Source organism: Nyctibius grandis, chromosome 4 (assembly GCF_013368605.1).
Source record: "Nyctibius grandis isolate bNycGra1 chromosome 4, bNycGra1.pri, whole genome shotgun sequence".
Lineage (NCBI taxonomy): Eukaryota > Metazoa > Chordata > Aves > Nyctibiiformes > Nyctibiidae > Nyctibius > Nyctibius grandis.
The window spans coordinates 15,576,386-15,597,164 of NC_090661.1; the positions used below are offsets into that span (position 1 = coordinate 15,576,386).

Here is a 20,779-nt window from a genome sequence, read left to right on the forward strand (position 1 = left end):
GAACACTGTATTATTAATTTGTATAGTATTTGCAAATGTTTTTGATGTTTAAATTACTTTGTGTCAACACTGTTGCATCTCTACTGCGAAAATGCAAACCAAAGCTGGATGAAAATGTTACTACAAGAAGAAGAGAAGTAAAAGTGCTCACAACTTTCTTTTGTTTGAATTTGTCATGTTAGAAGGTAACTGGTCTGTATTGGTATTTTAGGCTGGTAGATCCTACTGAATCGGCAAGCACAGGAAGTTGACAAGAAGACAATAAGGTCTTCTCTTAGGTAATGCCCCATGTGATTACAACTTCAGAAAGAGTGATTTGGTTTTTTCCTTCCTAGCCTTCCCCTGCTCTGAAGACTTCTCCTATCAGGCTTGCATAGCTGCCTGTGAGGTTCCAGAGAGTTGTCAGAATAACAAGGTTGCTTCTCTGGACTCAGACTCCTGCTCGGTGTTGACAGAAGGCTGTGTCTGTGCTGGAGGGACCATCCTTCACCGAGCTCACACTGCTGTCTGTATTCCTGAAGAAAAATGTGGTATATTTGGATGTGATTTTCTTCTTTATTATCTGCAAGTTAGTGGTCAGATAGTAATAAGTGGAGTTCTGGCCTGATGTTGTGTGGGTTCTGCATACGTCATTCAGTTGAGGACTCTCGATATTCAGTAAACATTAACTGTACAGGTGAGCGAGCAGGGAACATCATTGTGACACACAATTTTGCTCACCTTCTCTCAGCTGGAGGATGCTCTTCAAAATGGAAGTTTTCTCTTATGTTTATGCATTCTAGTATTCCAAATGTGTTAGTCTTGGACTCCTTTTCACCGAGCCCTTTGCCGAGGGTCCAAATTATTGATACTAAATGGCATTCAAGAGACATGCAACAGTTAACTACACATTTTGAATAATGCATGTATATGTCCTGTGTTCTTTCTGCCAGCATTGATATTTGTTTTCATTACAATTCTGTCTGAGCACACCAAATTGTAGGCCAATACTTAACATTAATAACACAAACCTTAAAGATGCAGTTTATTATAAATAAGATTACATAAAGCACTGTAAATTAATAATAGTTTTGCCATGTGTGAAATACAAAAGTAACTTCTTTTCAGATCACTGCTTTAAAAACAAAGGTTTGGATTGGGATTTTAAGTGAGTAGCCTTGCAGTGGGGTTGCAAAACAAGGTGGAGGCCTCTGGAGGTTATTGAGTGTCTTGCTTTCTCATGCAAACTCAGTCTCAGACTGTCTCCTCTTTCATGTTTTTGTGGGGTAATGGGGATAGGTGATGCCTTTAAAACTCTATGATTTTTATACTTCGTAGATCCACGCCTGCTGTGGAAGAAAATAGTGGTCAAAATTTGAAGCAAAAAGGAATTGTTTACGTTTTCTGTTGTCCTGATCTAGCTTGTACAGACAGCTCAGGAGCACCTCATGCAGTAGGTGAGATCTGGAGAACTTCTTTGGGCGGATGCTGTATGCAAAAATGTGTTGACAGTGAGACCATTATTCCAGTGGAGCACAACTGTTCAGATATCCACAATTTAGACTGTCAGCGATTTGCTGAAGTGGCCTTGCTTGTTCCTGGTGATCAGACATGTTGTCCTCAGAAGATCTGTAGTAAGTATTCCTTAATCATTATGAATATTGCCCACTGGAATATACAGATATCCTTTCTCTGTGGTTTGTTTTCCTGTTACACATCCTACTTTTGAAGTGAATGGAAATTACTTCAGTTTGAATTTACAGCTTATGTAGAAAACTGTAGAAACTTTGTACTATTTGGCTCAATATCCAGCAGGTTTTGAGGGTAAGGTAGTCAAGGGAAGGGGTCAAGGGTTATAAGGACTGAAATAGCACTGGTTTTATTTGTATATGAATTGTGTTTCTCTCAGCTGTACAGGCTACTGATTTATTTTTAAAATACAAATAAATGATATAACTAATTCTGAGAAAAAAAGACCAGATGATTGTTTATCTAGTTTACACAGTGAGCAGTAAAAAAGGGATATAAAAGCCTTTTTTTAAAAATCCTTATTTAGCTTAGAAAGTCCATCTTCAAAAAGAAAGTGCAAGCAGTTTTCATGTTTTGATCACCTGGGATGATGTTGCAGTGAGTCTTCCACAGGATTTTTTTTTTTTTTTTTTTTTTTTTAATTCTCACAAGAACTGGGCTCTAGTTTAACTTTGCCTCCCTGGAGATTGTTGCAAATGCTGGACACTTCTGAATATTGCCTCAGGCTAGTTTGTTTGGTTTTCATATGCATGTTGTTATTTGGAGATTTGGGGTATCAAACTGCAAAGACTGCTTGCCACTACTCTACTTGACTTATAAATGCATAAGACAGTTTAGAAGATTTTTTTTTTTCTTTCCCTTTATGTAACAGTTTGTAATCAGAGCCTCTGTGAACCCCTAATCCCTGAGTGTAATGGTTTGGAAAAGCTGGTTACTTACTACAGTGAAGAATCCTGTTGTCCCAACTACGCTTGTGGTAGGTTTCTTTTGAAAAGGTAAAAATGTTCATCCTGTAAAAGATATTCAGTAAACTAAATAGATCAGCTTAGATGCAAAAAGGTAGTTAGTGTAGACATCATTGTCAGTAATGGCCATTTACAAAATTCTCTTTCATCTGAAAGCCCAGGGTTGGTCTGTGCCTCAGTTTGAGCAGATATAATGATGGAGTCTTGTGTTTAACGATGAGGTGAGAATGTGTCTTTGCTCTCTTGCGATACAAGGCAAAAGTTTTTTCTACTTCTCTGCTCTGCTATTCCTTAGGGATATAGCAGAACAAAGGAGCAATGCTGTACTTCATATAAAGAAATACATCTGTTGTACTTTTTTCAGAATGTGATCCAGCAAAATGTGAAACAATGGAGCAGATGCCAAGCTGTCAAGATGATCAAACACTAATTGCTGCTCGTGTGGAGAGTACCTGCTGCATTTCATATATATGTGGTAGAGTATCCTGGCTGGTTGAGGCTATAAGTGTTTTTGCATATGCAATGATGCCTGCTATGATCTTGCCAGTTAAGGCTCCTTGTACTTCCTTTAGTTCTTAAAACATAGCAAGGCTTGAAAGTGGTTAAAAAAATGGACATAAAGTTTACAAAACACAAGAAATCGCAACAACCATCAAGAGTCACAAACCAGCTTTGTGCAACTGAGTAGTATTCTTGGGTCATGTAGAGGACTGGTGGTGGAGTCCATGGATGAGGGAGGTGAGAGCTTTTGAGAGACTGTCTATGTACAGTGTGTGGACTAGCTGCATGAATATTTTATCTGAAAGAAGACTGAAGTTATATACGCTCTTGCTCTCTATATCCTGTTGTATCAGCTATGGCCCATCTTATTCAATGGTAAACATCCCATATGAAACTGTTATGCAAATTTGTGCCGTTCTTTTGGGGCTTGGCCTTTAATGACTTAATTCAATAAAAAAAAAAATTGCACTTTTGGCATCAGTATAGGAGTTCTGATGTTACCATACAGTTGTTTTCTGTATGGTAATAATGTGATAATTAGGTCCTATTGAATTTACTCTATTTTTGCACATAGATATCTGTGAACCAAAGGCTGAATCATCTTGATTAGCTTTTCATGTGCAAAAATTTAAGCGTTAATAGAAAACTTGAAATACACTTCTGTTATTTACAGTAATCAGCGGTCACTTGGGTCACGTGATAGCGATGTGCTGTGTTTGGCTCTTCTTGCTGTCTGCACAGCATCCTTCTGTCTCTTTTTTGATATAATGAGTCTTCGCACTGTACATAATGAAAAGTACCTGTTGTGGTTTTCGTATGTGTTCAAGTTGTAGGACAACACTGGGATCACAGGAGATACTCTTTTTGGGGGATCAAAGATCTATAATTCGGGCAGGGGAGCATTCCTGAAAAGAACAAGGTGACTTGGTAGGAGAGAAAAATCTACCAAATTTTTCATAACAGAAAGGGAGAGAAAATCCTTTTGTTTGTGATCTGACTCACAAACAATGTATTCATTCTTTATAGCAGGGGACAAAGAAGAGGGAAGCTGCACTGAAAATTAGCCTCTTGTATAGGGACTGTAAGGAATGAACGCAGAGTATCTCTGTTCTTTCATATGTGTCTGTGACAAACTTACGGGCATGTTTCCTAGGCAGTAGTAAAATTTCTTCTTATGTTTTAGATTTAAATAATTGTTTTCTCCAGCATGCAGAGCTTGCTCTGATCAAATACCCAAATGTCAAGAAGGAGAAGTTCTTATTGTGGATGGCAACACTACAGAGAGGTGTTGCCCTGCATACCAGTGTAGTAAGTTTGACTTGATTTTGATATTTTTAAGTAATAGAAAACATGTCAAATTTTGTAGTCTGGATGTTCAGTGCCAAAAATGGTGGATTAGAGACACAGTTCCACTTGTGCATATAAGCAAGCTATCATCTGTACTCCTGAACAAATAATATTCACTTTTAAAACTTCATCTGCCTAAAGCATTATCTGAATATCTGTATCATGGAGGCAAATGAGTAATTTCAGGCTCCAAATTGTGGAGATTTAAAACTGTTTTAGATATTTGCCTATTACCTGGTGGCTAATGATTAAATTTCGATTATTAGTCTTTTGAAATAAGATGTTTTCTAAAGGTATTTATTATCTCTTGATTCATATTTCTGTTCATCAAAATATGACAACCTTGTGTTTATTGGACTTTCTTTTCCTTAATTTTAGTTTGTGAAATACATCGTTGTCCCGAATTCAAATGTCTGCTAGGCATGTCTTTGGTGGAGGTATGGAGCCCAGAGAAGTGCTGCCCCTTTCGGACATGTGGTAAAATGACTGATTTTCATTTTAATTGCCTTAGACAATAACATACTGACAAGAGCTTTGGCCTCTTGGGTTTTAAGTCTGCTTTCAGCCAGTTATATTATTGTGATCTGCTCATGAACAAATGCTATAGAAAAGTCATCGCATGGTACAGAACTTCTTCATCTGCCTGTTTTGTTTTTTCTTGCTTCACAAATGTGATAGCGTATTGTAGAATTTGCCTGTCCAAACTGGGTGACTTATCATCTTGAAAATTTTGTAAGAGTTAATAAATTATTTATGGCTTAAAAAAAAAAAAAGTTAGGTTTACAGGTCAGGAATTTGCCAGGTTACAAAGATGGTAGTATATCATACATCTCTTTGTGATGCCTTAAACACAATTCTCCATTGCTTTATATTGATTGTAATGATTGTCATCACTGCAAGGAGGCTAGTGGCTAGAATGGTCATCTTTTTATTTAATGTATTCGGGTGGCAACTGCTGTAAATTATTGTAATAAGTAAAGGTGGTCATAGAAGCTGGTATTAATTTTCAGGATGGAATAGAAATCAAACATAATTCTGGACTCCCCAGATGGGTATATTTCAAAAACTAGCAGAAATTCTTCAGTGATGACTTGTAAATCTGGAATTGCTATTCTCTCTGATGCTCTGTGTTAAGCAAATGGCATATAACTTTCTAAACTGTTGTTCCTGTTACCATATTCTATTTTAGAATGTGCATGTGAAACAATCCCCAAACCTCAGTGCAAACTGGTATGAAATTCATCTTCTTTATCTGTATTCTTTTATTAATTTCTAATAAATCTATTTGTCAGTATCTGACTAATAGTTTTATCAGTGAAATATGAAATGCCATGTCATTCTCTTTTTTTCTTTTTCTTTTTTTTTTTTAAATTGCATTACAAGAAGATATATCAATTTTTAAAAAGCCAGTTAAGTTTAAATATCTTGCAGAATAAAATGGCTGTATAGCATTGATATTTCTGGAGTTTTCTATGACCGTATCCTGCCCTGAAGTATTTGTAGAGTGGAACTGCTTTCATGCACCCAAGGAGAAGATTTTGTTTTTAAATTGTCAGAACTGGATGCTTTAAAGCATCAGTGTTTTGTTAATATTATTTGTTATAATGAATATGTTAGCATGTATCATGCACTCAGACCACTGACTGAGCAGAACTTTTAAACTGTATTTCATTGTGACTTGTTCTGCATTACAAAATACTTATTAGCATTCTGCGTATGCTTTGATTTTGCTTGTCGTTATTTTATCCAGCAAATAATATTGTGACGGGAATAATTTATAAAAATTACAATCTGGAGTTCTAGGAAGGAACAGGAAATAGTACTCATTTTTTATAGAGGAACTTCAAAATGCTTTGTAAGTGAGGTTGTTAGTACTTTCATTTTATAGACGAAGAAACGTGGGCATAAGGAATCAGGACTTGCAGAAGACTGGGAGAAAAATCTTAATATGCATATGTATAAACAGTAAAAGGCAAAATTAAAAAGAACATCTATGCTATCGTAATACTATTTATATCCATTAAGTTATTTCATGAAAGAATACGCTCCACCCTGCATGGAGATTTTTGTGCAAAGGCTACCCATTGCGTTTCATTGTTGGCCTGCCTTAGTCTTTTCTATCCTAAACGTCTGCTGTACTGAAACCAACAACCATTCCTATTTTTCACGTGTAAAAAAAAATTCCCATTTAGTTGTCATTCTGTAACGTCCCTGTGGGTGATGAAAGTGGATTCAAAATAGGTCTCTAAGGGCAGAGATACTGCTACTCAAATCCTGAAGGAAAGGTGTTTAAAAGAAAAAGATCATACAAATAAGAAAACACTGTCGTTTCACTTATCTTTTTTTTCTGGTTTTATACACTTAGGGGCAGAAACTTCAGATAGATGAACAGTTTCAGAACAGTACAGAAAATATCTGTAACTGTGTTAAGTACAAATGTGGTAAGTCATAAAAGAATTTAATTCAAAGAAATACCCTTTCAAGTGCTAAGGTAAATTGGGATGTTCACTTTGAACATGGTAGTGACGAGGAAAGAACTGACTGACATAATTCACAAATAGTGTACAAAAAGGCAAGAAAATAGGACCCCTCACTAAATATTTGGTTGATTATGGTCTGTCTTTGTAGTCTATTTGTTGCTGCAGCAGGAGATCTGTGCATGGAAATAGCAGACAGAGTTTTGGGAAAGTTGGGTGGTGTTGACTAAGCAGCCTGCATATTGCTGAGCTGGAGTAAGAACTCTAGCAAGAAACTAAAACACACTCAATGTCCACATAAAGAAAAGTCCCGCTAACCCGTTAAGGGACTACTCAGGAAGTGGTAGGCGTGCTTATGTGCTTTACAAGATCCAGGATAGCATTCAGCACCATGTAAATTAATCTTAGAGCATGCCTAATGGCAACTGAGAAAACTCAGGAAAAAATAATTCCTGTGGGGCACCCAGTTGGCCAGTAGAGCTGGGATTGTCCTTGCCTAGATTTCTACAGCAAAGATGTATACTTCTGAGCTAATTATCCTCTGTGCCTTTGGTAATCAGTGGAGTGAAATGGACATTTCTCAAGTACATTTCTTATCCTGAAGTAGACTTGTAAAACAAATCAGTTAAAGAAGCCTTCACTGTCATTTTGGCGGTGCAGCTAATAGAATATTATGTATTTATTTACATTTCATGCATGGTTTTATTTGAAATAATTTGGTGATTGTAGTGAAGCATTAGACTACTATTAACAGTTTATATTTGAAAATCTGACCATAATTCTTAAAGAGGTAGAGTAGCTTTTTCCATTATGGTTTTACTGTTTGAAACATGTTTTAACAGAGTTTTGATACCAAGCTGATTGTCCTGAGCATGTTTTTTATATTTGTGTGTTCTTGTAGTGAGAGACAAAGTTTGCCTGAGCAATGAGAGAGGTGTGCTGCGTCCTGGACAGACAATCATGGAACACAGTGCAGATGGCATTTGCCGTATTTCTTCCTGTACAAATGTGATTGATCCCTCCACTAAATACTACCAAATAAGCACGTCTTCAATAGACTGTGCTGTCAAGTGCAAGGCTGTAAGAAATTCCGAATTTTAGACATGTATATTGTGACTGGTGGTCTTAATTACATTTTGTTGGGTTTTGTGAGTGGATTACAGTCATAGGAACAAGATGGAAAGAGTAACTGTGAGATCTCCCTCTAGTGATATGTTACTGCACTTCTGATAGAAGTTTATAAAAATCTCACTCCCCTTACTGTTTTCTGCCCCATGTAAATTTTATACAAACTAATGTATGTGGCATACTGCCACCTTGCATCCCTGTATAACTTTAGTTGTGTTATGTGCAAACTGGTACAAATTCCTGGCAGACATTAGAGTCTTGTTAGAGACTTGTTAAGAGAATTGTTAAGAGAATAATTATAAATAGAAGAACAATTCTAAAAATGGTGAAAACAGCTTTATAAAATAAACAGGTGATATCTTGTCGTTTTACAAAGTATTGTACATTACCATGCGAATATTATATATATTACTTTTTCTAATTATGTACTTATTTGGTATCTAATGTGTAAAAAGTCAAAATTGCAGTGGTGCTTGAAATAAACTGTCAGACTTACATTTGACAATAGTAGATAGACCAGTTCATTCTCTGAGTTGGAACTTCTCCCCATTTACTTCAATTAAGATCAAAGATATTTTATAAAAGCTTCATGAATGTACCCTGTGTATAAATGTAATGGCTATGAGGTTTTGAAAGTTATTTAAGAACTGTCCCTACAATCAGATACCTGAAAAAAATCTGCCTATTACAGCAGTAAAATGTTGAGCTGAAAGATGCTATCATACATGGAATAATCTATTTGATTTTGGCAGAACCAAGTCTATCAACCTCCAAAAGATTTAACAAGCTGCTGTGGTAGCTGTAAGAACTTGTCTTGTCTCCACACTTTAAGCAATGGCACAGTTTCCAATTTTAAGGTAAGTTTATACATGTCTTATTCCCTCAGAATATTTAGAGGTAAACAATAAAATTATGAGATGTACACACATTGCCATATAAAGTATGCAAAAAGCAGCTTTATTTGGCCAAATACTAGGAATAGTTTGCATGTACACAACATTAATTTCTTGAAGCGTCAGTCATAGCTGTCTACAAAGATTAAGGGATTTTGATATATCAGAGAATTATTTTAGAACCTGCTTAACATTATATATTTAGTGGACTTTTAAGTTCTGTACTTAAACAAAACTTTAACATGCATCTAAATTATATTTTGCTGTAAGTATTACTTTTGATTCTGACTATCACATTCAATGGAATTGCATATTAAATGCTTATAGTATTGTTTTTGCTGAGTTGATGAGTAAAGATTATGTTTTAAAATTTTTAACAGCCTGGTACTGTTTGGATTTCAAACTGCATCAGATACGAATGCACTAACACAGCAATAGGACCAGTTCTGATTTCCTCTTCAGTTGGCTGTCCACCCTTTAATGAAACTGAATGTACGAAGGTCAGTGTTCAATACATTGTTTGCATTCCAGCTATGATTTACGTTTGCCTGAAAAGATTAACACTGACAAAAGACATTTTTGCCTCAAGAAGGGCAAAATTATAAATTCTTGCAATACTTGCATTTTTGCCCAGGCATTTGAAGGTGAAAAACTCTATACACATATAATGTGCCACCAGACTGCCCAGTTACACAGCTGGAGAGACCTCTTCTTATTCTCAGAAACTTTTTTTTTTCATAGAGGCTTGTAATATCAAACTACTCCTCATGCAGCTGTCTGAACTTGGATACTTTTCTGGGTTGGAATTTTCCTTTCTAACTGATTTTCTGTGTATAGCAATTTGGTTCATCGCAGTGGTCAAAAACATTGAAGAAAAGGGAAGATTGAATACCAGGAAAATCTTTTCTACAGTGAGACATAAGGTTTTCTGGACTAGTTTTGCAGCAGAAGCAAAAGCTCTATTTGACTTTGCAAAATGAGATTAGACTAAGTGCCAGGAAATGTATGCAGGGAGCAATCTTGTATTGCTCTCTCTAATTCCACATTTACGTGTGGGTGGGAAGATACTTTCCTTAATGGGTGATGGTACCCAGGCAGGGAACAGTCCTAAAGGAACTAGGTGTCTGTAGTTGTTCCTTGCACATAACAATGGACTGGTTCTTCAGAGAGTCTCAGTTACATAGCTGGTGAAGGGCTTTTTGCTGTTCTAGGAAAACTAAAAAAGTTAAGGCAGAGAGAGAGATCATCATGGCTTGAGATGCTGAGATGAACATCAAAAATTGAACTCTCCTTCAATGTAATCCTGAGAGAGCTTTTTAAAAAGCTGCAGCTATTCTTCCCACAGTACTCTGGGGAGTGCTTCATGCTACAGCACTGAAGACAGCCATGAATTTCCACTATGGGGAATGGGTGGCTTCTCGTTTACATGAGATTTCTTCCTGCTTTTGAATTCAGAATCAGTTTTTTGTGATTGTCAATATGGCCTCTACAAGAAGTCAGGAGTTTAGTCTAAGTAACACAGGATGGAGTCAGACTTAACACAGTCATTCCCTCTCCAAATGTGGCATTTTGATAGCTGGTGATATATGGTGGCTTTCAGTGACAACCACTTAATACTCGCTTGTGTTAAAACAGTCAAGTTAGATTATTTACAGCCAAACCTTCATCCATTTACCAGAGTGCTGCATTTGCCTGAATAACGTTGCAGAGCTTTATCTGGAAGATATTTCTAATAGTGCAGTTATATGGGAATGAATGTTTGAAAAAATCAAGATTTTTTCCTCTTTATTTCTCTCTTGGTCAGGTTGGAGGCTATGTTGTACCATTCTTACAAGGATGCTGCAAAACATGTAAGTGATTAATGACACTTCCTGCATCACAAGTCTGTCTGATTTGTTGTTACCTTAGAAATAAGGTTGATTCTTTCCTGCATGAAAGCTTCATTCACTGATCTCAAAGGCCATGCTTTTCCCAGTTTTACTTGTGTGGATACTAGAGAAACTAGTGGAGTTAAATGAGAAGAAAGTAGTTTAACATTGAAGGATTTACTCCACTGATAGTGATTGTGGCTGACCAAGTTGCTAAAATTGCTACCTTGAGTATTTTGTAGTTCTCATGTAAAGCTCCTCAAAATATCAGTTTCTGCATTTAGTATAATAAAAGGTACTGTGTTTTCGAAGGCACCTTAAAACATGTTTCATCTACATTCATATCTTCATATTTGGTAAAAAGAAGATTGATCTATGCAGTTTGTAAGTTAATGCTGTAAATAATTAACTGATTGTAATGCAGTCTGAGCTTCCATTAATAAGCATATTTCAGAAGCTTTCAGGCAATATCTTTTAAAAGAATTTACAATTAAAAAAATCTCCCCTTACTTGATTACCAAGATATGTTTTGCCATCTATAAGAGCTAATATATAATATAATAATATAATGTTCTCTGGAAAAAAATAAAATAGTTCTCTACAGAATAGGTTCCAAATATTCTAATTCTTGATATAAACCAAGAGCTAAGTACATTTTTTTCTTAGCACACTGGTACATAGCTGAAACACCTTGGCTGATTTAAGGAAGAACTTAGCCTGAGACAGACATCTAACCTGGAGAATTTAAGATCAAATACTTGAAGTAGACAATGTTATAAGCAATTGAAAAGGAGATTTTATACTGGGCTGTATCATATTATCTTTAAAAAGAGGCAAAAATCTCACTTCATTTGCATAAGTGGCTGGAATAATGACCTAAAAGCTAAAGATAGTAGGAGGTAAAGTGTGGCAGAGAGCTGGACAGAAGTGCAGGTATTTCCTGCTGGGTGGGGTGGGACTTGAACAATCATGACTACCAGATATGGTGCCATGTGCACAGTTACTGCAGTGGGATCTATGTTGCCAACTGGGAGATACCTTTTGGTGTTATTCATTATGTATTACATTTTGTAGTACAAAGGTTATTGAAACTGTGAAAGATTTATCTGGTTTTTTCCTGCTCCTGATCACTGTAAGGGAATGGTGATATCTCTTCAGGTTTTTTCACTCTGGTGGACCTATGTTTCAAGCACTTGTTCTAGTTCTGTAGCTGATTCTCCATAGGCTCTTTGAGATTAGTTTTTGATTATCTCACATTACCCTTCAGTGCCTTAGCAGACATATAAGACAGCTTCTGAACAAACTATTTATTAAGACCATTAAAAATCCATTAAGCTACTTTTCAGCAACGCAGATGATATTGCTACTATACTTAGAGAAAGATCATAACCACGCTCTTAAATAATTAAGACAGAAGTTATTAATCTGGGGCATGCATCACAAAGTAAAATTAAATCCTTGAAATATCCATTGACTTCTGAGATGCATTTACAAGTAGATTCATACAGTTTTGATTTCACACCTGCTTACAGACAACATAGTACCTTTATGAATCATGTAGTTCATTCTGACTCCGAAGAAATCTGACATGAGAGTTGTTAGTCAATTGTAATTGTGTGAGATGTTTTATGACAAGGGTTATCAGGTTTTTGTTTTCTTTTGAAGTACTTTATCATTAGAAACCGTTGTGATTTTTGCTTTCAGTTTTAAGTGGTATTTGAAAATTAAGTCCCAGGAGTTCCAAAAAAACCTAGAGGGTTTTTGCAAACACTGCTCAGAGGAAATTATACTGTTTGTTTCTTGTAGCCCCAAAGGACAACTTAGATTTAGGATACCAGGTTGTCTTAGTTATACCAGTGTAGATCAGATTCTCCCTGGTTTTGACATGAGGCTTCGAAATGCAGGTAATACCTGGACATGGTTCTGAGTTGCTGGTACAGTGGTCCCTGCCTGAGCAGGGAGGTGGGACCTGATGACCTCCAGAGGTCCCTTCCAACCTCAGCCATTCTGTGATCCTGTAATATACAGACTTTTTAAGGTTGAATTCTTTTCTCAAATATGCTGAAATCTAATAACTCCAAAATGTTTCATACTGATAGGGAATCCTCTGTAACATGTACTCTGTTCAATATGTAATATTCTTACCAGGTTCTTCAGTGTCAATGCTCCTCCCATTCCCTGTTAGCCCAGTCACTCCTACAGCCTATGCTAGCTGTAACACAGGTACATTTTCCTGGAAATAAGTAGGACCGACCCAAACAGCATCATTGTTGATTTCCAACAATGTACTCCCTGATAGGAGCATCAGGCCTCATGTTACCCAGTTATGCCAAAAGCTGCAGCGTAGTATAACTGCTCATGGTTCAGAGTGGGCTCACATTTTGGTTTTGTTTTGTTTTTCGTTTTGCACTGTGTGGGCAGTGCATTGTTGTTAGCCAACAATGTACTGTTGGTAGTAAGCACTTGAGTAGTCTTTAGCTTGCTGCATGTGTAAAATTGCTGTGTTTAAAAATGTAAGCTAGTTCCATTATGCTTACAGTGCTGTAGAACATAGAGACTAATGGCTTTGCTTGTTAAAGATTATTATATAAACAACATTTCCGCAGATGATGTATCATATAGTTTTGCTTCCAGTGACATATACAGTAGTAGCAGGTCATTTCTTTCCTGTCCATAGTTAGGACAGTATACTGAAAATAGCAAGCCTGTGTTTATTCCATGAAAATTTGAGATTATCTTTGTTCTTTTTAATAGAGCATGTTAATTTTTTGAATCGTAACATGGTATGAATGAAATTCTTTTGGCATTAATTTTGTGAAAACACCTCTATATATTTCTGTAAGAGAAATTATGTTGGCTGCAATTTTGTACCTCACTGAGTGATACATCCTTCATTAAATACACTCATGACTCTAGGAGTACTACACTGAAATCTATATTACTCTTTCATATTGACATCACTTTAAATGAAAAAGGTGTTCTGAGTCAACCCAAAAACCAAGCAAGGATTTTCAATCATACAGACTGTGAAAAAGAATCTCATTGTAACATGACACGTATAAGATGATCACATGTTTTGTAAGGTTGTTCATGGAAAAGTATATTATGTTGTAGACCTCATTAGAAGCCCCTGGGCATTAAAGTACATGTATGGAAATACATTATATATTTATTTCTTTATGAGACATGAGGTACTTTCACTATAGCCTGGATGAAGTCGTAGCCACAGCTGCGCTGAATTCTCCATCCTACACACCATGTATAATGTAAAAGAAGAAAGGATATGAATAGGACTATGAGAAACATGAAATAATGGTGAGTGCTTTATTTTCAAAACCAATTTTTTTTCTTCATTTTGCAATTTACTTTTTCCTTAAGCAAATATAATTCAATGACAGCCAAGCAGTAGCCAGCTATTTCTGATTGTAAGTTTTTATTTGCTTCCAAGAAGATTGATTGCTGTCCTTTTTTTCATATTCGAGAAACCTCTGCTATGTCTAGAAACAGTAGCAGGCTTATATATTTAAAAAAAAAAAACAAAAAAAACCCCAACAAAAACAACCAAAAAAACCCCCAAAACAACACCACAAAAAATATTTCTCTTTGAGAAGTAGTACTACCTGGTTTGACAGTGATTAGAGCAGGGAACTGGACATTGCACATCAAGGTGTAATAAACCTTTGTCACAGTTCAGTATTGGGTATTGGTCAAACCAGTGAGTCTTTCATTGCCCTTGCTTTTCTGGAGCTAGCAGTATTCACTTTTTATTCTATGATCTCTGTATTTCTTGACTGAAAGAAAATGCAGCTCTAAGTGGAGAGTCATGTGGCGCTGCATCATTATGTGTAAAATCTGCTGTGAAAGTGTGGAAGCCGTTATAACGGAAAGGACTATTCATTTCTTTTACAGATCTGCAATGGGATGTGGTTTCCTCAGCATAGAGAGGATTGTCGTAAGAAGATACTATGTTTTCTGATCTCTAACAACTGAACTTTATACTGCACTTCTTTGCTTTTCTTCAAATGTTCAGTATTCCCTTCTAAAATTAAGTTTAACTCCTCTTATTTAATTTCACAATTTCTTTTTATCTTTTTTATTTCATCCAGATATTTTGTACATATTTCTGTGAGAAAAATTGTGGAAATAATGCTAATGAAAATGTAAATAAAAAATGTAATTTGTTCACTGGTGTTCTTTTCTTATTTAATAAAAAACATACAGAAGTGTAAAGCCCCCTGAAGCCCTATTCTTCATCAGATTCTGCTGTTAAGTGTTCATTTTAAACTTCGTTTATACCACTGGAATGCAATTGCTGCTATTAAAGTTTGTTAGTTATTTCATAGAAAACGCATTTTATGTGTTATTAACAAGCCTTCTCACAGGAGTGGTTGATCATTTTTACAAAATTTTTTGAAAGACAGGGGACTTACTCTTAAAAGGCTTCCGAGTGAGGAATGAACCTTTTATAATTGTTATTGGAGATATAGGGAGACAGATACTTTAATGCATGAAATAGAATCATTTTGAAAGTGATGCAATGTATACGTAATGTCGCTTTGCCAAAGTTTTGTATGTGCAGTGATGTATTGGGTAGTTTGTTCTTTGTGTCTGTTGACCCCATAAAACATTCAGGAATGTTCTTGTGTCTGAAATGTTTAGAATGTTGAGCTGATATTTTTCAATCAATGCGCATTTTTCAGGTAAGGAAGATGGAAAATTCTGTAAGAAGGTGACCGTTAGGATGACTATCCGCAAGAATGACTGCAGGAGTAACATACCAGTAAGTAAATAACTATCATGATTTCTTTTAATAGAAGGGAAAAAATACAAGAAATTAAGAAAGAAAGGGAATGCAAATTTCACAAGGCTATTGTCTGCCTTTCTCTCTCACAGAGACAGAGGTTTCTGTGTTTCATAGAGCTGCTTTAATGTTTCCCTACATTCTCGACAATTGTCTTCTCAAAGAATAAGAAAAAGGGGCATGTGACTTCTGCTTTTGTATGCATTTAGATGCATGTTGATTTAGTGCAAATCCAAGGTCTCAGTTCACCCTCTTAATGAATTATTATATGCAAATTAACTCTGATATAACTGAATCTTGCCAGTGATATCCTACAGTTAAAACGGCTGCAGATGTGTTTAATTTTCCATCTGTCCAGGGAAAGTATTTAAATGTCAACTTCATGAAGAAAGGAATCTTGGATCCTGAAGGTTTTTTTTAGACAACAGCATGAGCATACTGTGAAATGTGTAGGAAGAATGAGGCACTATCTATGTGTCTACTGAAGGATTTACTGTAGGACACCAACACTGTCCTGCTGGGCAGTAAGGCAATGTGAGCAGCAGCAAGGGTGCAGACAGACGTCTTGTGTGAGATGTGTAAGAGCGCCTGGAAAAGCTGTAATAAAAGAGTATAGGGAAACAGCTGTAACATCTAAAATGACTCTGAGAGTATGTTTTGTAGAGTAAACTGTTGAGCAGCCAGGAAATTTAGTCTCAGTATCTCATCGAACAGAAACACAAATCCTACTAAACTTAAAAAAATTATCAGTTGATATGACTGTTTCCATTACAGTCTGTATTACAGTTTTGGTATCATTAGTAATAATTCCCCTTGACTTTCCAAAGGGTTTATTCTTTATATTCCTCCTTACTGATACCAGTATAGCAACACTGCTGCATCAGCGTATCACTAAAATTAATACTGTAGGGAGTTGTGGACACAACATTTTATGCTATCTTCAAGGTCAGGTTTTTACAAATACTTTAAAATTCAAAACTGAAATTGTTTCTTTGTGTTTGTTAATAGCCAAAATCTGCTGTCACTGAAATTGACAGGAAGGTCATCATTAATCTCAGTAAGATAAAAATTCAGACCTGTCTGGGCAACATTCTTCAGAGTTTATTACTCAGATACACGGGGATTTCATCAGGGACTAGAGGAAGTACCTCCAAATTTTTCATTGCTTTGCCATTGGATTTGGATGCCTAATGTCTTTAGGAATTGTCAAGAAAGTCCAACTTTATTTCCTAGCTGCTTCAATTTCCTGATTATTCTTCATATTTGTTACCAGGTGAACATTGTTTCGTGTGATGGAAAGTGCCCATCTGCAAGCATTTACAACTACAACATCAACACATATGCAAGATTCTGCAAATGCTGCAGGGAGCTTGGACTACAGAGACGAACTGTGCAATTGTATTGCACTAGTAATTCAACCTGGGTCAGCTATTCAATCCAAGAGCCTACAGATTGTTCTTGCCAATGGTCTTAAAAAAGAAACATGAAAGAAAAGAGCAAGCGAAGCTGTTCCCAACATAAGATATTTTGAACAGTTTATCTATTAAAAATACAGTACCCAACCCACTGAATTTTACCAGATTAATGCTAAAAGATAAAAGAACAAAAATATTTTTGGACTCTTCTAAATTTCTGAAGAATGGCTTTGCATGTTTTGTATTGTGATTTGTCTTCATGTTCGTTTCACAGGGATTGTTTAAGAGTTGATATGTGCCAACTTAAAAGGTGAAGTGATTTACATTAAAGACACCTCAAGAGAAAGAACACCATCTATTTTCTTCTGGAAGGCTGGCCCACTCTTTGTCAGGCACCCATTCCTGTTCTAAACCATTGACCGCCTTATCTGGCAGCAGTTCACTATTTTTAATGCATTGCAATTGTGCAAATACATTCAGTGTCTATTAAGAAAAATTGTCTGGACAATATGAGAAGAATTTTCAGTTTAAATCATATTCTTATTGTAAAGTAGAGCATGTATGAGAAATTCAATTAAAGATTTTTTTTTTTTTTTTACATCAGGGAAACTGTCAATACTGATAACTTTATGTAATATTCCCTGGTAATAATTTCAGGTTTTCTAATGTATTTTATATTGTAGTGAAAAGCATTATGGCAAACGTAATGTATGGAACAGATAGACTGTTTACGCTATCTAGACTAGTCATTAGTAGTTACTTTATCTTCTAAACAGTATGACGTAAACTGAAAACACACAGATTTAACAAATGAATACCATTTTACGTTTCTTGATATAGATATATCTTAAATGAAAACATTCAGCTTATGAAATGCACCCTATTTAAACTGTTTCTTTAGGAGAATGGACTTTGTTTAACACTAATTTTAAAGATGAAAATTCATTAGGAAAAAGAAAACCAGGATTATGTATCCATCTAAAAGGAAAACAAAGTTGAAAATCTTTGTTACCAGTATAGTAGAATGTAACTTCTTGTGGCAAGTGTTTGATATTGAAAATGTACAACTGTAAGGTTTGAAATTTCAAAAGCAATTTTGCTTATGAACTTGAACAATTAACGTTTCATTGTAATGAACTAATATTTTTTTTCTCCTCTAAGCTGATGTTGCTGTTCTATTCTTTTCCAACAAATGCCACCAAGATTCAGCAAAAATTCAGTAGCTTTCATTTTGTAGATTAAAATTGTAGATAGCACATATTGATACTCTTGAGATCCTATAACAGAAAATAGATCTCGGCATAACTTCTTAAAAAGCTGCTTGTCTGCAGTTAATCCAAAGAAAAACGTGTTGTTAAAATCAATCGTGAACATTTTTGATATTAATTTTGTATACTGTACATTTCATTCTTACAATATCTAATAAACCATGGGAAGTCTTATTTTGTTATAATTAATTTTGCTATCGTTGTTAAAGCAGCTTACTATCATGTGATTCGACACACAGTGTTTAGTAATTTCTTTTTCAGCAGTGCACATGGTTAATTTTAGGGTTTGCTGCTGTCATAAGTACTAATGATCTAATACTACATCAAGGAAGACCTGCATATGGGTTTTTGAAAATACACATCTTTTTCTGATTCCATCACTGTTCACTTTCATCCTCAGAAATGCAAAATTCAACTGTGTCATTTTATTCAAAACAAAAATTGGAAAACCGTTGCTCATCAAAGTATAACACGTTTTTGACCCGAAGTGATAGGCTGTTTGCTCTGGAAAAACAGGGTAAATTTTTGCATATTTCCTTTCCACAGCTCTTCCCTAAACTGTCCCTCAGGACTGACTGTAATGAGTAGACTGTGTTTTGAGTAAGTGTAGGCATTTTGTTATAATATAGTTGTTGTGTTGTGATGATTACCCTTCAGCACTTAGGGCCAGATGAGTTGTTAAGATCTAACTGTAACGTGCAGTCCCTGCACATTTATGAAGATGTGTTCCTTATTCAAAGACATCTTCTAAATAGTGAAAAAGGGCAGAGTTTGGGAAGAGTGCATCCTTTGGAAAACCACAAACTGAGGAGCAGAAAAAAAAGTGTTGTTTACAAGACATTGAGCAGAGCTAAATCCTTCAACCCAAGTGCCTAAAATACAAGCTTTGGCATTTGCAAAGGTAAAGTTCAGCCTCCCTTAGTACCAGCTGGCAGATGCCATCCTAAGGTAGGAGTTAATAAAAAGAGCTGGTTTCTTTTGCTCTCAAGCAAGATGGTATTTGCTGTGAAGTGCCAACCACCAACGTGAGGGACAGAATTAGAGCAGGAGTAGGCCACTGCCCTGCTTCCCTCGGCTGCTTGCGTGGTCCTTGCTCTTGCCACTCGAGCTAATGGCAAAGTGCTCATTGATTCCAGAAGCATGAGGCGGTTACTCTGAAAACCATTCGAGATCCAAACTTTCAGCTCTTGGTTGAAGAGCAAGTTAAACCTGGCAGTGAGAGTAGAAAGCAGGCTGTAGTGTATCCAGTAACTGTAATCAAAGACTGCTGCTGCTTCTGTTTCAGGAGTAAAATAATAAACATTGTGTTAAGTCCCTGCCTCTGATTTTGTAAACATTAGGCTTATGCTGAGAGAAACAAAGGGGAAAGATCCAAACTGCCTCTGGCTTGACAGGAGAAACTACTTTTATGCCTGCCTCAGTGTATAATTCCTTCAGAGGTGCTTAGCATGTCTGTGTGTTGTTTTTACCTGACCGTCTATTTACCTTACACTGTGTTTGCACAAATCAGCAAAAAGATTTTGGAAAAAGGTTTTGCCTTATTTGTACTTCCACATCTTCAGAAACCAAAGGGACCTCAACAAGCTGTGGGTTTCATCTGACCCTCCCATGCAGGAGGCACTTGGACTGTAATGATATCTGGGTCATAAAACAACTTTGCTTTCTTTTTACTAAGAAGTTGTCTTTTGCTTGATTATATAGGTGTAATAGGAAAGGTATACAGCACTGAAGCTATGCTCTTTAGAATACATGCATTTTACTATCGCAACTTTATTTGTGTCTCTATGTCCTGGTTTGGCCTAAACCAGGCCGATTTTCCTTTCAGTGATTTTTACTTTCAGCTAAGTCTCCTCTAAGTAACTGCACTTTCTGAAACTAACTGCATGTTTTGCAGACAGTGTCTGCTTCCAGGACTGATAACGCTCGAAGTTTGTAGTTATCGCTGAGGCACCGGTAGGGATGTTGTGCAGTAAGGCTCTTGCTGTACTTAGTCTTAGAGAAACCAAGGTCACTGCTGAATTCCTCACTGCTTATGAGTGAAGAGCCGAAGAGGGGTCACAGCTGCAGGGAGGAGCAGACAGGGCAGGTGACCAAAAATTGACCAACGAGGGTATTCTATCCCATACACGTCATTCTCGGTATAAAGCGGGGGGATCACGAGGGTCTCACTGTCTTTCTGCTATGGCCGGTGTCCAAGGAGGACTCCATCTGTTTTCCTGCTGCCCCCGATCCCAATCTGTGCATCCCTGAATCCAGCTCTCGACCGTCGCTAGGCCCAGCCTGGGCCTTCCCGGAGCCTGCCCTGCAGTGCCGGTGGTGATGTGGCTGACTTCAGGGGAGCTCAATCTTGGTTTTGTATATATATTTGTATATATTTGATTATTTCTATTATTATTATTATACTCTTTTCCATTATTATAGTTTATTAAAACTGTTTTAACTTTCCAACCTGGAAGTCTCTCTCCCTTTTCCCTTTACCTTTCCCTTTGGGGGGGGAGGAGGGGTGGGGATAAAAGAGAGCATCTGCCACAGGTTTAATAGCTGGCCCAGCTTTAAACCGTGACAGATTTATTGGCTCCCAACGTGGGGCTTGAGAGAAGCTCCGAC

The 20,779-nt window shown here is 36.5% G+C and overlaps 1 protein-coding gene across 1 annotated transcript in view; it reads left to right on the forward strand.

Moving 5' to 3' along the window:
- The window catches only part of OTOG (otogelin), a 106,674-nt gene extending 89,711 nt beyond the window's left edge, over nucleotides 1-16,963 (forward strand). Inside the window, exons 43-56 of the mRNA XM_068399159.1 lie at nucleotides 336-530; nucleotides 1,401-1,613; nucleotides 2,381-2,485; nucleotides 2,839-2,949; nucleotides 4,182-4,283; nucleotides 4,701-4,799; nucleotides 5,512-5,552; nucleotides 6,688-6,763; nucleotides 7,701-7,879; nucleotides 8,680-8,784; nucleotides 9,201-9,320; nucleotides 10,625-10,670; nucleotides 15,389-15,468; nucleotides 16,763-16,963. Coding sequence (XP_068255260.1) covers nucleotides 336-530; nucleotides 1,401-1,613; nucleotides 2,381-2,485; nucleotides 2,839-2,949; nucleotides 4,182-4,283; nucleotides 4,701-4,799; nucleotides 5,512-5,552; nucleotides 6,688-6,763; nucleotides 7,701-7,879; nucleotides 8,680-8,784; nucleotides 9,201-9,320; nucleotides 10,625-10,670; nucleotides 15,389-15,468; nucleotides 16,763-16,963 — 1,673 coding nt within the window. The remainder of the gene's footprint in view (nucleotides 1-335; nucleotides 531-1,400; nucleotides 1,614-2,380; nucleotides 2,486-2,838; nucleotides 2,950-4,181; nucleotides 4,284-4,700; nucleotides 4,800-5,511; nucleotides 5,553-6,687; nucleotides 6,764-7,700; nucleotides 7,880-8,679; nucleotides 8,785-9,200; nucleotides 9,321-10,624; nucleotides 10,671-15,388; nucleotides 15,469-16,762) is intronic.
- The last annotated feature ends 3,816 nt before the right edge of the window (nucleotides 16,964-20,779 follow it).